This window comes from Cricetulus griseus, assembly GCF_003668045.3.
Source record: "Cricetulus griseus strain 17A/GY chromosome 1 unlocalized genomic scaffold, alternate assembly CriGri-PICRH-1.0 chr1_0, whole genome shotgun sequence".
NCBI lineage: Eukaryota > Metazoa > Chordata > Mammalia > Rodentia > Cricetidae > Cricetulus > Cricetulus griseus.
The window spans coordinates 53,201,179-53,218,400 of record NW_023276806.1 but is presented as its reverse complement, the minus strand read 5'-3'; the positions used below and the strand labels follow the sequence as shown (position 1 = coordinate 53,218,400).

Below are 17,222 nucleotides of genomic sequence, written 5' to 3'. Positions count from 1 at the left end.
GGTAGGAGTGGGGACTCGCACTTGGAGACAGAATCCACTTCAGCGGTGAGACTAGACACTTGTATGCTGCAGCCTGGTTTCTACACTAGGGTTCAAAGCCAGTAAGATCACTTTCTGATTCAAAGTCCACCAAGAGCTGGATTTGGAAGCCCTGCCCCTGGGCTCCAGTGTCCAGCAGTCAGAGGCTCTGTGCCATTGGTGGTTCTCTGTAGCTGCTGTGGAGTAAAGTGGGCGTGGAGGGGAGGCCTTTTGTGCAACCTTCTAAAGTGCCCCACAGTAAAATATGTAACTAGAGAAGTTCCCAAGGGAGTGAGCGGAGCCCAGCCAATCCCTAACATAGCAGGAGGAAGAAAACAGCCATGGGAACTCTGATCTGAGGGCTACCCCAAACACACACAGGAGAGGAATGGTAGGTTTTCCTTTTAATGTAAAATGTTGCCATACAAAGCGATGTGGGGGAAAACCCATTCTTCCCCACATTGGAGGAGTGAATGAAAGAGGGCAGAGATGTCTCTGTGACTTCTTCTCTTCCTTGGGTCACACTGCTGTCTGGGGTTGACCTATCCAAAGGTCAGGGCTCTGGGTTTGGGACTAAAATTTGTGGGCACAGAGCAGGAGAGAGCAGGAGTGAAGATGTAGGATGTTTGCTGTTTTAGTTATTAAAAAATTCCTTCCAATCTGCATAAAATAAAAGGGCTATGAGAATTTGGCTATCATTTAAAAATTAAGGGATATGAGCCACCACTGGCCTTCATGTGAAGAATGAACAGCAGACCCAATAAGAATATAAATGTGAGGGGATAAGAGAATCAAAAGCACCAGTTGCTTACATTTCCTCCTCTTTCTTCCTCATCTCCAGCTTGTAGACAATCTGGTAGCCATCATCCCAGGCATACAGCTGGCGCTCACGGGGGTTATAGCGGAGGCTGGCATGGGCACCATATCGTCGTGGAAAATAAGAGAGTGCTGCCCGTTCTGGGGCCAGAGTACCACTGGCATCAAAGGAACACTGAATACGGGCCCTACTGGCAGGGCGGGTGTTATAGACAACATATAGGGTCCCACAGATGACAAAGGCAGCCTCTGCATTCTCTCTGGGACATGGTGTGTCCCACTGCTGCTCTGTGTCAAGCGTCTGTGGATCTAACTTGGCTAGACACAAATGCCTGTCATCGTCCTGAGTGGCATAGACAGCCCAAAGGCCCTCCTCATCAGCTGCCAGGTCAATATATGTGTCTACTGTCAGCCCGTAGGGGGGTATCAACTTCTCCGCAGGGAACACTGAGCTGTCCACCACTGTTCGGTTTGTCAGGTGAAATTTGATCAGCTGAAGAGTATTCTCCAACTCGCCACCCCCTCCAGGTCCTCCAGGAGGCCTTCGAGCATAATACAAGAAGCCACCATATACCAGCTGCCCTGTGCCTACCCAGGGGAAGGGCACCCGAATTCGGGAAGCTTTCCGGGCAGCCATCGCAAGGGTGAAATCACGCAGCCTTGGGAAGACGAAAGCTGTGTCGTTCTGTGTGCCATCTAACACGTAGATCTTCTCTGCTGGCCCCAGTGGATCCTTGGTCCATAGACCAGACGGGCCACCAAACCGCTTCAGAATCTTCATTGACCTCACCTGAGAGATTGTGTAGCCACAGTCTGGTGGGGGAGAGGAGAAGCACAGGAGAAGGACACAGAGGCCTAGAGTTAGATATCTATAGCAGGAACCTCCCCCTGCCATGGCGGGTGGGCCATCTGGAGAACAGGGAGACATTTCCCTGTGCATGTGTCCACTCATGGAGGGCTAAGAGATGGTGGCACCAGTAAGGCATGGGCCTCTAGAAATTCTTAGTGGACTTGTCATTAGGGGTTTCCTCAAAACGTATTCTAGAAGATGGAGCCAAAGTGGCTTTGGATAAGGAGAAGAGAAGCAGGGAAAAGGAGTTCTGAGATTGTTTGGGCCTCTTTGAGATCACTTACCTGTCACCATATCGTACTTCTCATTTCTTCGGCCCTTGCCTTTGACCCCAGGGCCTCCAGTCACCTTCTCATCCAACTCCACACAGGGCAAAGCTGGGTTCTGGGTCTCCAGATAGTCCACTTCCCGTTCAAGCCGGTCCACTCTCCCTGAGATGGTGTCTGCCTCAGTTCTGAGTGCTTCCCGCTCCTTCTCTGCCACCTCCAGCAGAGGCAGCATCTTGTTCTTGAAGTCCCGCAGCTCAGCAGCATGCCGACTACTCTGGTCCTGGCACTGGGCCAGCCGTTCCTGAAGGAATGGGGGAGTCAGGGGGAGGGCGGGCTGCAGGGTTATAACTCCCAGGCAAGCAGAGGCCCAGCCAAGGGAGTAAAGACTGGGAAAAGGAGCAAACTCTGCAAGGCTCCAACAGCCCCTGCTGCTTGCTCCCATAGCAAAGGAGTCTAGTTTTCAAGGACTAACCCGTCCAAGGAACCTGGCTTAATTCACCTAAATAAGAGTCCTTTGGCCTGCGCTGTGATCTGAGCCTCCAGGAAATGAAGATGCTACAGACTTCAAACCGTTTAAAGGGGGGGGGGGCATTGGGGTGCCGGGAAGATACAGACAGCAAGTTGCAGGCAGATTACCTGGGAAACTTTAACATTATACCCAGCCAGTTCTGAGATTCTGACTCATTTCCACTCTGTCCCCTTATTCCATCTAATCCCGAGGGAAAAGTGTTGTTTATTTGCTATGCAATTGTTTGATGTTGGGGAAACAGTCTGTAATTAGGAGGTTCTTCGTCACTAAGCTGTGTACTTTTCTGCAGTCTTTTATCAGAGCCCGACCTTTTCACTTCCCAAAGCCCTGACAACTAGTTGCACCGACAGATGTAGAATCATTCTGGGCTATGCTAGAAGAGAAATGAATCCCTCACCTCTAAGGCAGCTAATCGGCGTTCCATGTACTCCACAAGGTGGTGCTGCTGTCCCTGAAGGGGTCCCGTCCATGACAAAAAGACGACAAGGAGCAGAGGAGTGCTGGGCCCCATGGCAGCCTTAAGTGGGGCCAGAGTAGGAGTGTGCATTCAGCCTCTTTCCCTCCAGTCCGTTAGCTTTGGAGGCGGGGTGGGGGCGGTGCCTCCTCTTTCTGCTCTCTGGTTGTCTCTCACTCCTCTGGAATGCTTTCAGTCTCTTTAACAATCCCCACCCCCTCCTTCCCGCCTGGATTGATCAAACACAGATGGCCCCTTTGCAGAGTGGCCAGAAGCCTTAACCACCACCAGCTTAGGTTTGTAAGATCCTCGAGAAGGGAAAGAGATGGCAGAGGCTTCCGGGCTGTCACACAGGGTAAGGGTGGAAGCTGCAGGAGGCTGAGACCCCAGGAAAACTCAGCAAACTCCATTCATATTAGGAGGGCTCCCAGTGCTGACTTAGTAAGAACCTGACACCCTTCATTAATCCTTCCCTTCTCCAGCAATAACAGAATGCATTTTCTGCCTTGTTCAGTGAAGCCAGAAACACAGGAGATGAGGTTTGGGGGGGGGGGGGAGTTGGGGGGCAAAGTGAAGCCAAATTTCTATAGCTCATTGGCGCCACCTTGTGCTGAGCACCTGGTGCTATCTCAAGACAAATAGAGAATTCACCCTATGTGGAAAAACTCTAACCAAGCAATCAAAATGGATTGAATTTGCAAGTTTTTCTTTAAAATACAGGGCTCCCCATAGAATACAAAATCTCTGATTTAGCCCAAGGAAAGAAATATAGATAAAAATCAACAATAAACCATAAGGTTCTAATTGTTTTTGTTGGGAAGGGGTGTTAAATGAGGGCCTGAGAGCTATTCAACACGGCTTTCCAGCTATTCCCTAGCCAAAGCAGGAGGATGCAGCAGGGACAAGCTAATTTACATTCAACGGAGTAACCTGAAAAAATACATACAATGTTGTCCAAACTGAAACATACATTCTGACGCAGTCCTATCACTGGTAGAGAACAGACTATTAGTCATCTCTCTTGATTAGGGTTCAGTAGGGCATTTCTCATTTCTTTAGAGTTTTATGATTTTTAAGGTCATGTATACTTTTGGGTGGCTGCATGTAGGTATGTACCTGTGATACAGGTACCTGTGAAGACCAGAGGTGGCCATCAGATCTTGCAGAGATGAATTATAGGAGGTTGTGAGCACTGTGTTACAAGAGACTGAGCTGCCAGACTTGGTTGCTGAGAACTGAACTCCTGTCCTCTACAACAACAGCCCACACTCTTATCTGCTAACCTGTCTCAATAGCCCTAGTGTTTCTCATTTCTACCCAGCCAGAAATGCAAATTAGCCCAATGTAGATTAACTGGCCACTGCAAAGTTAGGCAGGAAAATACATCAAAAGAAGTCAAATAAACATTTACTCGGAGGCCTCCAGTGAATAATCTAGAGAAATTCCTCTTTCTTTTAGGAGGAAATTCTGTGCACTTTGAAATCAAGAGAAATTTGATCATAGGTTCTCCTTGTTTTTAAAGATTTCTTTATGTGTCTGTGTAGGTACATATGTATGCAAGTGCCCACAGAAGCAAGAACCCCTGCAGCTGGAGTTTCAAATAGAATGTTTAGTTACTCCAAAGATGCCATTTATTGATCCCCTTTATGGCCTAACTCAGAAGTAAAACAGTCACAGTCAGAAAATTTACCCATTTTATTGATGCATTGCAATTGTTCTACTTTTTACCATATTATGTAGAAAATACTGAAAATACAAGCTACTTTGTAAAACCAAAGACAAACATTGAATCCAAAGATAAACTATGTTTTACACAATGGACCCCTTTCCCATAGTTAGTATTAAATTTTAAATAGCTATTTCTTTTGTTAAAATGATTATTTTACATACTCCCTAAGTACACCTGCATTACAAACATAGCTCAGTAATTCTCAGAACTGTTTCTAGAAGCTTGTTGTAAAAGGAAGCACACAACTAGGAAAGGGAAAAGGGGGAAAAAAAAAGTTTAAATCACACACAGTAACTAGCATATCAAATACATTTAATAAAGTAGGAATTCCATTGCAATATCAAGGATTCAAAGCAGAAATACTAACATTACATATAATGTACATATAATGTACTGCTACATATAGTGAGATTATTTTTCAAGCTGAATTGAAACCACACATTATATAAAGTTTAGCAACAAACAACCATGGAGACATGAAGACATGCTGCACCATCCATCAGTTAAAAAAAAAAGTCAAAATACAAAGCAGGCTTGGCCATTCCTGTCACTGAGAGGCAATTTCATTTCCTATCCTAAAACAAACCATCTCAACTAGTAGATCTCTGCATAAGAATGCAGAATAAAACACCGATTTTACCGTGCTTGCCTGGCTAACGCAGTCAAGCTAGGCCCCTCTAGTGGAGGACGGTGGATGAGCAACCACAAAAGCAGGCTCTGAGTGGCCAGAATTGTTTGAAATGGGGTTCTTATTCCTGGGGTTGGCATTTCAGCTGAACATGACAATGCTAATCAACTCCTAGGAACAACTGGGAACTCTGGAGTGATTGTGTGTCCTGGTGTGCCTTCGAGGCTCTATGCAACCCTTTCCATTTACTCTCATGTGGAAAGGGAGAAGGCGGAAACGCAAGTTCTAAGAGAGGGTTTAAAGCCTTAAGCTGGTCCAAGGTCAAGCAATGCTGATCCAGGTCAGCTACCCACTATATTATTCATAGGGCTTCTTTCCATGTCAGCAGGGCAGTCAAAATTGAAGCCCCAGGACAGAATGAATGCAAAACCACTCAGCAGAGAGGTGGGTTATCTTGGGAAGTGTAAAATGGCAGTTTGCAGACTGAACCTCAAAGTCTGATGTGAGAGGTGATGCAAGTGCTTGGGCATTCTCTTCTCCCATGGACTTAAGACTCCCATCTTCAGAAACTGCTTATTAGAAGAGGGGGCAGGGTGGGGGTTGGTTTGCTTTTTCCCTGCATCTCATTCCTACAAAACCAGTAAATTTTGTCCCTTGTAGAGGAAAGATAAGGTACAAAAATGTTCCGACTAGAAACTAGAACTATATTTAAACAAGAAAACCAGAATGCTTGAGGAAAAGGAGACACAAAAATCACACACACGCTGACTTAAACTGTTTAACACTAGTGACAAACTACACAAATTCGTGGTTGTCTCAACCAACAGACTGCTGAATGCACAGCTTAATAGATTAAAGAAAAGAGAAAATAGACCATGCTCCTGACAGGCTGTACTGACTACTTACCCCGCCCTGGAAACCCTTACTCCCCATGATGAAGAAACTCTGAATTCGTCAACAGCTCCTCAGTGTTTCACCTGGTTCAGAGCTTGCTGACCAGGCTCCATGAAATCTCCCATCTCCATCCTGCACCTCCCTGACACCATCTCTATACAGAACCAATCCTAGAATTATCACTCAAATGTAATTTTCAATTCAGGTGGAACACATCTGTAGCTTAGGGTTAACCTTCTCCCCACAAATCCTTCATGGGCAGGAATATCCTCATCCTCAGTACCTTCAACTTGACCCAAATCCATGGAGGAGTTGAATACTAGGACAATTTCACAGCTTGAAGGGCCCCAAGAATGTACATGTTGTTACAAAGAAACCTCAAAAACCTTGGTGATTCAAGAGGCTTTGGTTTCTTTTTAATATTCCTCACTGACTCAGAAGCTTTTCTGTGAGCTTCTTGTCACCAGAAGCTCTATAAAACCCTCCTCGTAGTATGGGGACATGTTAAGCAATACAACAGGCTCTTTGGTATAAACACATCTGTTAAAAGCCTTTAAAACAAACAAATAGTTCACTAGTGATGTCACCTATGCTCAGCAAGGACTACCACATGGGAAAAGAGAAAAAGAAATCCCATCGTAAGTTATTGCACACACTTTCAAATATGCATATTAAGTACTGGCTTCACTACTCTCATCTGTTTCCTGACCTCTTACAGGAGCCAGGTAGTGAGGCACAGTGAGAAAGCCACATAGGGGAATGTTTCCATGAGAGCTGAGCTAAGGATCCAAAATGCAACAGGACAGAAGTGGCAGTAGACAAGGAAAGCTGCTCCATGAGCAGCTGACAGTAGCAGAGATCACTAGTGCTTGCTTTGAGCCAGCCACCCAGATGGTGAAATGTGACCCTCGCCATGGTAAATACATGGCTTACTGTCTGCTGTACTGTGGGGATGTGGTTCCCAAAGATGTCAATGCTGCTATTGCCACCATCAAGACCAAGCATACTATCCAGTTTGTGGACTGGTGCCCCACTGGCTTCAAGGTTAGCATTAATTACCAGCCTCCCACTGTGGTACCCGGTGGAGACCTGGCCAAGGTCCAGAGAGCTGTGTGCATGCTGAGCAACACCACAGACATCACTGATGCCTGGGCTTGTCTAGATCACAAGTGCCTTTGTGCACTAGTATGTGGGTGAGGGCATGAAGGAGGGGGAGTTCTCTGAGGCCCGTGAAGACATGGTTGCCCTAGAGAAGGAATATGAGGGGGCTGGGGCAGATATAGTATTGAAGGAGATGAGGAGGGTGAAGAATATTATTAGCCCATGTACTACAATTCTACACTTCATTGTCTTGTATTTGTCTCTGTATGTGTGTGTAACTGTCCTAAACTATCAATAAAGGTGTTTCCAGTTTAAGTGGGGGGGAAAAAAAGTTGCTGTTTTGAATTTTCCGCTGTTGGCAGGGAGACTGAGAACAATGCATTTTCACAACACAGCTACTAAACCTGTTCTGTTAAATCCCAGTGAACAGCTTGGGGGTCACTGGGGCTTGCTGGTCCATCCTAAGGCAAGCTCACTGTAAACTCTATTAACCACTACATTATCATATAAGGCACTACAATAAGGGAAGAGAGGAGAGGGGGAAGGAAAGGACACACACTGAACAACTCCTCACCAGACACACCTGTGCAAAACAATCCCAAGGGTCTCCTCTCCTTGCAGGCAATGCCCCTGCTCACTCAGCACTACAGTAATATGCTCTAATATAATTGCAATTAGTTCACATACATTCCAACAAGTATCAGTTCATTTTGGTTTAAATACAATGGAGACATAATCCATCTCCGGGGTAACACTGGAGGATCAGATACACACTAAATACACAATTCAAGTGTAATCACTACACAGTTGATTACAAATAACATTTTGGGGGTTAGAGGAAAAATTGTTATATTTTTCTAATCAATATGTACAGATTTAATTATGCAAAATATTAAAACACCACCATTACAAAACTTCTAAAATATTTTTAAATTCAGTAATAAACTTTTAAAATATTTTTTGCAGTTCCTACATGCACTTATTATATAAGTCTTAATAAGAGAGCATTCAATCTGCTGTTGGCATACAAAGGAAGCTACTTTAAAGTAGAAAGGCTATACACAACTTATCTGGTTTTAGTTTCTTTAGCTTTCCCCTCAAATAAGTCACATGAAACAGAAGGGGGAGATGAGGAAAACAGAGGCATATTAATGAAAATTCATAGAAATCTTAGGCAAAGCTCACCAGTGCCAGTATCTCATCCTAGAGAGAGATTCTGCATACTATTGTATGCAAACAAACAAACAAAAAAAAAACAAAAAATCCATCACACTGGCTTTTCTAGTAGGAGAATTTAAGTTGAACCACAGAGAGAAAGAGGACTTTAAAAAAATAATCTAAGAAAGAATTCATGGTGTTTCATTTAAAAAGAATCCTTGGTGGGCATAGATCCTCTCACACTGAGGTCCAGCAAGTGGTGGGCTGCCTTTTTAACACCACTCTGTCACGAACACAAAAGCAACTGCAAACATTTCAGTGCTTAGCCACTTTTGCCAAAAGTACTAAAAACTGCCCAATAAGGAAACACAACACGAAAAAATAACTAAATCACTTTAAGTTTCAATGTGTCATTAGCACATTTTAAGGAGAAATGCCTGACAGGAAAATTACAGCCTCATATAAGCTGATTTTAAAATAAAAGGCAAGACGTCTTGGTTTTTAAACAAACAAAAAGTAATGACTTTTTCTCATTTGTTACAAGATTTCAAATCCTTCTATTAGCATTTTTCCTCTGGCCAGCAATCTTAATAAAACAAAGTTAAGTAAAGAAGAGCTTCACTTGTTTTTAAAAGCATTTCTAGAAATCAAGTCAAAGAGACAGAATGTACATCAGAGGGTAGCTTCAGAATGATCTTTCTTCCTTGGTAACTGCAGAAGATGGGCTTCTGAGCTCTTCCAAAGTTCAAAAATGCTGTCACAAGAATAAAGAATTAAAAAATAGGGCAGACTTGGGAGACTACAACAATGCAGTCAACACTGAGAATGGTTCTCTAGAGAAAAGCCTTCTGCTTCAGTGGGCCCCTGCAGAACGAGCTGCTGGCTAGGAACTTTCAAGAGAAGATAATGGAGGTGCTCACCAGAGTCCACTAAGAACTCAGGGCCAGTAGCAGGCAGCATGAAGCCTCCCTGGTGCTCAACTACAAATAAGAATACTGACTGATCTTGGTAGGACTCAGCGGGTATCCAGTGTAAATTGCTGAGCCTCGAGAAGACCCAATGTAGGACTGAGTGGCAAACTGGTGTTGGTACTGAGCAGGGGCCACGCTGGCAGAAGTGAGGAGGCTAGGCCCAACACTGACAGGAACCTGGTGCACCAGAGTGCTAGGGTGAGTGGTATAAGCTGCAGCATGCCTTGAGGAACCCTGGGGGGAGAAAAGATGAGCAATGGAACTTGTGGAACCCAGTGCAGCAGCAGAAGTGGGAGCAGCATACGTATACAGGTGAGGCTGGCTTGGCAGGTGAGCAGGGGCTGGGGCCAAATGTGGGTGCCCCGTCGAGTGCAGTGGGCTGCCATGCTGGAAGGCGTAGGGAGCTTGGGAGAGCGGGGCCACAAATGCCTGCTGTCTGCGGGGAGCAGGGTTGCTGCTTCTTTCCTGCGAGGTTGGAGCTGACGATGACTGCTGGTTCTGGAAGGAGGAAGAAGGGAATGAGGAATCTTGAGGTCACTCTGGTTCATAACACCAAAGGCCTTGAAGTTCTGATGTGCACGGTTTCTGGACTCCCTTACAACAGAATCCCCCAAACGGGCAATCGATGCTGTTAGAAGAGAGTCAATTATGCCTCTGCCTCTGGGAAGAACAGATCCTAACTCTGTTCAAGAAAGCAACAGTTTGTTCACAAGTATGAGAGTATGAGACAAGTGGAGAATCTTGAATTCACAGGGGTGTCCATGCCCACTTAACACACCCTATCCTGGAATCTGTGTTTTTTCTTTAACCTTTCTTGCTGTCTTTTGCTCTCCTCTAAGCTCACCACAGCCCTCTTTAAAGTATGGAGCCTGGAGTATGTGCGCTAACTCAATTTCCATTTTGTACCTGCATGTATTTTCCACTCTCTCCCACATACACAGCTAAACCCTCATTCTGCTATACATGAGCACCAAAGTTTTAGTTGAGAAAAAGGGGAACAGAAATGGAATAGAGTACCCCTTACTACCCCATCAGAGGATCACACAGCATGGCAGGATGCATTCCCAACTCTAGGAAAAGGCAAGATTAGATCCAGCTGATTTAAGTGGCTTCTCTGTCTTGACTCCGGTAAACAGTATAAGGCTCAAGTTATTTATGGCCTAGAGATAAGGAAGAGAATCTGGTCCCAAAGCATGTATGGTGGTGCCGTACATCACAAACACACTCATTGACCAAATGAAGAGAAGAAGCACATGCAGGTATGACGCAGGCCACAGAACACCAGGTATTTGACACAAAAGGAGCTTCATTTGGCTTTATTCAGCAGTCCAGCCAGAAGCAAGGTTCTCCAGAGAGTAACAACAGGGGAGAACTCAAACAGAAGGTAGCAGCCCCTAGCGCTTACCTGGCTAAGGTTGAGTGGCTGCACCGCGCTGGTCCCCCCTCGTTGAGCTCGGTACCCTGTGGGGGTGATGCAGCATCCAGATGACTGCCCACTCACTGAGGCCACTGGCTTAGTCTTACTGCTAAGGAGACCTAAAAAGGGGTCAAGGGTTAGCAGTAGCCTTCGAATATCACATAAGTCCACAATTGTCTGTAGTTCGCAAGAATTAAAGTCTTAGTACCCCTTAATCCTCGATTACATTTGTGCCAGAACAACAGAAACTTTATTATCCATCCCTTTTCTGCCTTGCCATAAAAACCCTTAAATGGTTACTTAAATAAAATTATCTAATCCTCTATTACATATAAGGAAATACTAGAAATTCAGAGGACACACTCCATATCCCCAGTAAACCTATAGTTTTATATAGGAATGGGGTTAAATAAGATATTTGTAATTCTTAGAATATTTAAAGGTCCAAAGGGTCTTTGATGAAGGCAAAAGTCTATCCTTTGGGGTATGTGTTGCATGTTGTTTTATTCTTTGGGGGGGGGGGGGGGGGCAGGAAGACTGCCAGCCAGCTCCCAAAGAGGACAAAGAGGCTTATTCTTAGTTATGAGTGCCTGGCCTTAGCTTGGCTTGTTTCTTGCCAGCTTTTCTTAACGTAAATTATCCCATCTACCTTTTGCCTCTGGGCCTTTGTTGTTCTTCTGTAAATCTTACTCATACTCTGTGGACTGCTGTGTAGCTGGGTGGTTGGTCCCTGATGTCCTCTTCCCCTTGTTCTCTCCTTCTCTCCCAAGAAGTCCTCATGCTCCTCCTCACCCCTCCTATGACCCCTTCTCCACCTGGCTCCTCCCTACAACTTCCTGTCAGCTAGATGCTGACCCAGCCTCATGACCACAGGTGGATTTTCTTTAATCAAACACATCTTTGAATCATTAAACAAACGTTCCAGAACATAAACAAAAATAACACACCTTAAATTAATATTCTACAACAGGTATGTGCTGTCTTCACATTCTAAGAAATTAAAGGATGGTAGAATATAAAAGTTGGCTTCCTTGTATGTTCCCAGTAGGAAAACTGGAATGTGGACTACATTATTAGAGATTAATATTATTCATGCATGAGTCCTAATAATTATATTCAGAAACCTGGTGTCCGTATGCTCAACCTTGTCTCCAAGGAAGAGAAGCATGTTTACTTAACGCAAGTTCTTAAACCAGAACTCTTTTATGGCCTATAAGCAGTAAGTAGCATAACCCATAGCAAAACACTATTTATGTATAACACACAGATGGTTATTCTAACACCAAAAGCCATCCCTCCCCTTCTGTTGGGGGATATCAGATCACAATATAAACCCTGAGTTTGCATTTACGTTTGATTAAATTAAATGGGCCAGGAGGCTGAGTTAGCAATTAGTTGACAGACAGTAATCATAGAGCATCAGAGGGCATCCACAGGGTGGATGGATTTAGAGAGGCTCAGGTTTTTCTGGTTTGGTGGAGAGGACACACAGGGCTTTTAGAGATGCCAGCAAGAAGAGAAGGTTAGCTTTTTGCTACCAAGCCTCTCTGAGTTCACAGGTTTTCACCCCAACCTTTGAATTTCGAGTCTTATTTATAAATAGAATGATAGTGGTTTAGTTAAAGCTACCTTTAAGGCAGCAAGAGTCAGTGCTTTGTAGGAACAGAATTCCCGCCAGACTGTGGCAGCTGCTAGAGAAACAGGCTGGTAACTGTGGAGATTAGGGCCCAGCCACTGTACCTAAATTAAAACAACCACCTTCTTTTGCAATAAAGTTGCCGATGGGAAGCTGCTGCCTAACCTCTGCTGGGCCTCTCTGCATCTAGAGGTTAAGAAAGGTTTGTCTCCTGCAAACTTCTGATAGGATGCTAAGAATTCCAAGGTCCTAGTCCTTAATTCCATGCAAGCCTAGCAAGTGGGAAGTCATATGAGTAAAAGTAAGCTTCTGTTTATGAAGTCACAGTTTGTTACTGCACAACTAACACAACAACTAAATTAAGGACCCCGAAGCTTAGTACCCAATAGCAAAATTGATGGAGTTAATAGGTAAAAATGAAACTAGCCAAGTATCACTGCTATGACTGAAAGGGCATGTTAAAGTCATTTTTAAAAGATTTATTTTACTTTTATGTGTGTATATGTGTGTCTTATGTTTGAGTGTCCAGAATCCAGAAGGTGGTTGTTTCTCCTAGAGCTGGAGTTATATAGTTAGCTGTATGCTGTCTGACATGGGTAGGATGGAACCAAATTCAGGCCTTCTGGAAGAAGAGCAAGCACTCTTAAAACCCTAAGCCATCTCCAGCTCATAGTTATCTTTAATATTATCAAGCCCTTCCTATTCTACATCATCAAATCCAAATCACCTGTATCAGGCCAAACTGCTTACTAGATTTTCTTCCTGCTATTTAAGATCCATCTTTTCAACTTTTCCCCACCAGAGGTAAATATATCTAAAATACTAGAGTGATAGTAAACACAACCTCATTTTCATATTAATCCAAGCAAATACATGTAGGAAGATAAATTGATGCATATAAACTTTCCTATTACAGGGTACTGACTTCAGAATTAAAGCACTCTTTAAGAATATCTATGCTTGGGGCTGGAGATGGCTCAGTGGTTAAGAGCACTGGCTGCTCTTCCAGAGGACCTGGGTTCAATTCCCAGCACCCACATGGCAGCTTACAACTGTCTATAATCCCAGCTCCAAGGGATCTAATACCCTCATACAAGCAAACCAATGTACATGAAATAAAAATTAAAAAAAAAAAAATCTATGCTTAATCTTAGCCACTGGCATAGTATAACTAAATACTGAAAATACACACACCCAAGGAAAATTCAATTCTAACTGCTAAGATCCTACTTACCTGAGGCCTGGGTTGCTACAGTGCAGTCGCCAAGCTGTGTTTTCAATGGAGGCACAATGATGGTTCGAGTGCCAGTGCCATCTGTGGCAGTTCTGCCAGGTCCTTCCAGAAGTGACCCACTGTTGCCCCGGAGAGCACTCAGAGTGTCTGTGGAATATGGGCTGCTCAGAGAAGAGTCAGAATCTGGAGAATCATTGACAGTAACATAACTGATGACATTGGACCTCGCCTTCAGGCCCGAGCTGAGGAGAAAAAAAATACAGACAATTATAATTGTCCTTATAGGCAATGTGTCCTACATGGTCTGTGGTTCTCTCCTAAAATGATGTCGATAACCCCAGCAACAAATGACCAAGAAGTATTTACTCTGCCATCAGACACTGTTTTCACATACTATTCAAGCCAGGGAATCTTTTTAACCCTGAACAATAGGCACTACTACCCCCATTCTGTAAATAAGGAAATTAAAATACAGTCAAGGAATTCATACAAGGTTACACAAAGAATAAATGGTAAATACAGCTCTCAGACCCAGGACACAATGGTTTTGAAGTCCACAACTACTCCAATGTTGCCTCTTAGCTGTTCTCATTCATAGTTCTTTCAATAATATTCTTCAAGCACCACTTTTTCTCCTTTATCATTTCCTTAGACTAAAATGTTCCTATCTTTAATCTAACTTCTCACCATAGGTTTTGTTTTTGTTTTTTATTTCGTTGAGGCAGTCTTGCTACGTAGCCCAGCATGGCCAGAAACTCAAAATCCTCCAGTCTCTGCTTCCCAAATATTGGAATAACAGGTGTGTACTGTACTACCATGCCCAATTTCACTGTATTTTTGAAAAAAAGATTCATGACTCTGACTTTACTATCTTCAGCTTCCTTATTTTTTAATAGGATTGGCTTTAGTCAAAGAAATCATGCTGGCTATACCTCATATATAGTTTTTGCTATTACTCTGACACTTTCCCTCCCCAAGTTTTTTTCTCTTCCCCAAGTCAGTTCAATGACCTCTTTCAAAACCTGACTTGCAAGTTTACCATTTTTCATATAGTCCTTTTGAAGTAAAGGCCCAAAATGCTTTCTAACTTTGTTTTTCTAAGTTCATTCAAACTTCACTTAGCAGGCTGGACAGATGGTTCATTAAGAGTGCTTGTTGCTCTTCCAAGTCTACAGTTTAGTTTCCAGCACTAAAGTCAGGCAGCCCATAACCACAGGAATCCCATGTCCTCCTCCAGCCTCTACAAGCACCCAAATTCATAGGCACATGAGCATAAATATATAATATATACTTTATTTAATAACCACAGGAATCCCATGTCCTCCTCCAGCCTCTACAAGCACCCAAATTCATAGGCACATGAGCATAAATATATAATATATACTTTATTTAATAACCACAGGAATCCCATGTCCTCCTCCAGCCTCTACAAGCACCCAAATTCATAGGCACATGAGCATAAATATATAATATATACTTTATTTACTTATTTGTTTATTCATAGATTTTTTTAAAAGGGTCTCGTTGTGTAGTAGCCCTTTAGCTGGCCTAAAAATTGCAATGTAGATCAGGATAGCTTTGAACTCATTATAGAGATCTGCCTGCCTCTGGCTCCTGAATGCTGGGATTAAAGACATGTGGCACCACACCTGGAAATAATAACTTTAACTCTCACTTAGTTATTATTCTCTAAAGTCTCTTAATTTAATTTCATATATGAATCGTAGGTAAAGGTTATACCTAATACCAAACGCTCAATGAAGAACATAACACAGATCAATCAAGGCATAAGCCATTAATTAACACTAAGAGAAAGGTATGTCCTATAGTTCCTAAACTTACCAGTTCCCTCTCAGTGAACTGCCTAGTTAAGGATTTGATGATGTGGCTTGAATGAAGTACTCCCCATAAGCTCACTTGGTTCCCAACTGATGGCACCTTTAGTAGGTGGAGCTTTGCTAGAGAAATCATTCCACTGGAACAGGCTTTGAGACTTCATAGCCTGGCCTCACTCCCAGCTCCTCTCTCTCTGCTTCCTCTCTATGGGTCAAGTGTTGCTCAGCCAGTTTCCTATCAGTCCAGATTCGTGTTCCTGATCCCATGTCCTCCCCACAATGATAAAATGACCATATTTATCCTTTCTGAAACTCTAAGCCAAAATGTACCACTTCTCCCCTAAGCAACATAAAAATAACTAATACACTTGCAAAAATGCTAGGATAAAAAGAAAAAGCTGATATTTAAGTTCTTCAGCTTTCAGACCATACAAGGGGAAGGGTCCTATCTCTCCCAACAAAGCCTTCCCAAATTAAGATATACGAGTTTCAAATAATCTAACTACCTTATTCATCCCAATGAACTGTTGTTCCCAGAGCCTATGGTGGCTGTTCTCAGGATAGCTCCTTGAAGGCAAGGGTTATGTCTGAGGTTTAACATGAATTTCAAGCCAGAGTAGTCATATCAAACTGCTCTCTAATATGTCTGAAAGACTGATGTATTTGGTGAATAAAATTACAGAAAACTTGACAGGGCTCAGTTTCCAGAACTTCTTAGTTTCACTGACAAACTTACAAATTACCTTTTCTGGTTGTTCTTTTATTTTTTTCTGTCAAAAATGCCCTTGAATAAAGCTAATCAAAGACCAAGGGTATACTGATGTTAACAGTCAAAGTCAGACAATGCCTAGCAACCATTTGCCTAGCTTACCTATTGGGCTTATATTTGTTGTCCTCTTCTTCATCAGTGTCACTGCGGATAGTGATGACGCTCACAGGAGGGCTGGGGGTATCTGGAATGATGATTGGCTGATGCTGATCTTGGACAGGAACTAGGGAATTATAAGATGTGGTACGCAGAGGACTGCTCCCAACCAGAGAATAAACTTGGGAAGGCAGAACTTCCAGAGAGGATCTGTAGGAAAAGTCCACAAGTTAAGACTATTTGGTCCTTGCCCCTAACCTCCCAACTGTACAGCTTTTCTTTTGACTTCCTTTCTGGTTTTTTTAACTGATCATCAAGATAACACATTTAACTACAGAAGTTCCAATTCTGGTTAGTGTTTCCAAGGAGAAGAACAGCAAAATATAAAAGAATTTACATTTTTATGTACCTTTGCCCCACGTTAAGTTTCACTTTGTAAAAAGTAGGCAGAAAAATGAAGCATCTGTGGCCAGATGGCTCAGTAGGTAAAGGTGCTTGCCACCAAGCCTGAGTTCAATGCCAGAGAGAGAATTGACTCCTGTACTTTGTTCTCTGACCTACATACATCTGCCAAGGCTTGTGCATCTCATATGCATACACCACACATCACACAAATAGTAAATGTAGAAAAAATTAAAACATTACAAAGGTGGCCCAGGTTCAAAGCAACAGAAGAGATAAAGGATGATTATATTGAGGACATGCCTGCCCAGATGAAAAGGTCAGCTCATGCTCAAATTGGCAGTCACTTGTTTCATACCCAAAATACCTATACTGCAACATGCTGAATGTGGACAACATAACTCCCAAAGTCTTAA

At 43.3% G+C, this 17,222-nt stretch overlaps 2 protein-coding genes and 1 pseudogene across 6 annotated transcripts in view; 1 reads left to right on the top strand and 2 right to left on the bottom strand.

The window, feature by feature from the left end:
• Nucleotides 1-409: 409 nt before the first annotated feature.
• Olfml3 (olfactomedin like 3) lies at nt 410-3,070 on the bottom strand. The gene is made up of 3 exons (XM_027393838.2): nt 2,880-3,070; nt 1,969-2,254; nt 410-1,647 (listed from the first exon to the last, which is right to left on the bottom strand). The coding sequence occupies exons 1-3, from the start codon at nt 3,027-3,029 to the stop codon at nt 827-829; spliced, it is 1,257 nt and encodes a 418-aa protein (XP_027249639.1). The 5' UTR covers nt 3,030-3,070; the 3' UTR covers nt 410-826.
• A 1,546-nt stretch (nt 3,071-4,616) lies between these two features.
• Nucleotides 4,617-17,222, bottom strand: part of Hipk1 (homeodomain interacting protein kinase 1) — a 52,806-nt gene continuing 40,200 nt past the window's right edge. For 4 of the 5 annotated variants that reach the window (XM_035451509.1, XM_027393835.1, XM_027393836.2 and 1 more), the window contains 4 exons: nt 16,411-16,614; nt 13,705-13,946; nt 10,823-10,953; nt 4,617-9,915 (listed from right to left, as the gene is read on the bottom strand). In XM_035451509.1, the coding sequence (XP_035307400.1) occupies nt 9,427-9,915; nt 10,823-10,953; nt 13,705-13,946; nt 16,411-16,614 (1,066 nt within the window). In that variant the 3' untranslated portion in view covers nt 4,617-9,426. Of the gene's footprint in view, nt 9,916-9,997; nt 10,046-10,822; nt 10,954-13,704; nt 13,947-16,410; nt 16,615-17,222 lie in introns of those variants that run through there. The other variant, XM_035451510.1, reaches the window with a different exon arrangement.
• LOC113833181 lies at nt 6,961-7,507 on the top strand (annotated as a pseudogene).

Bases quoted from the DNA above. Each gene is read 5' to 3' on its own strand.
- Olfml3 (XM_027393838.2), bottom strand. From the start codon at position 3,029: ATGCACACTCCTACTCTGGCCCCACTTAAGGCTGCCATGGGGCCCAGC. The intron at 2,255-2,879 runs GTGAGGGATTCA...CCATTCCTTCAG, and splicing joins GCCGATTAGCTGCCTTAGAG to GAACGGCTGGCCCAGTGCCA. The intron at 1,648-1,968 runs GTAAGTGATCTC...CTCCCCCACCAG, and splicing joins GAAGTACGATATGGTGACAG to ACTGTGGCTACACAATCTCT.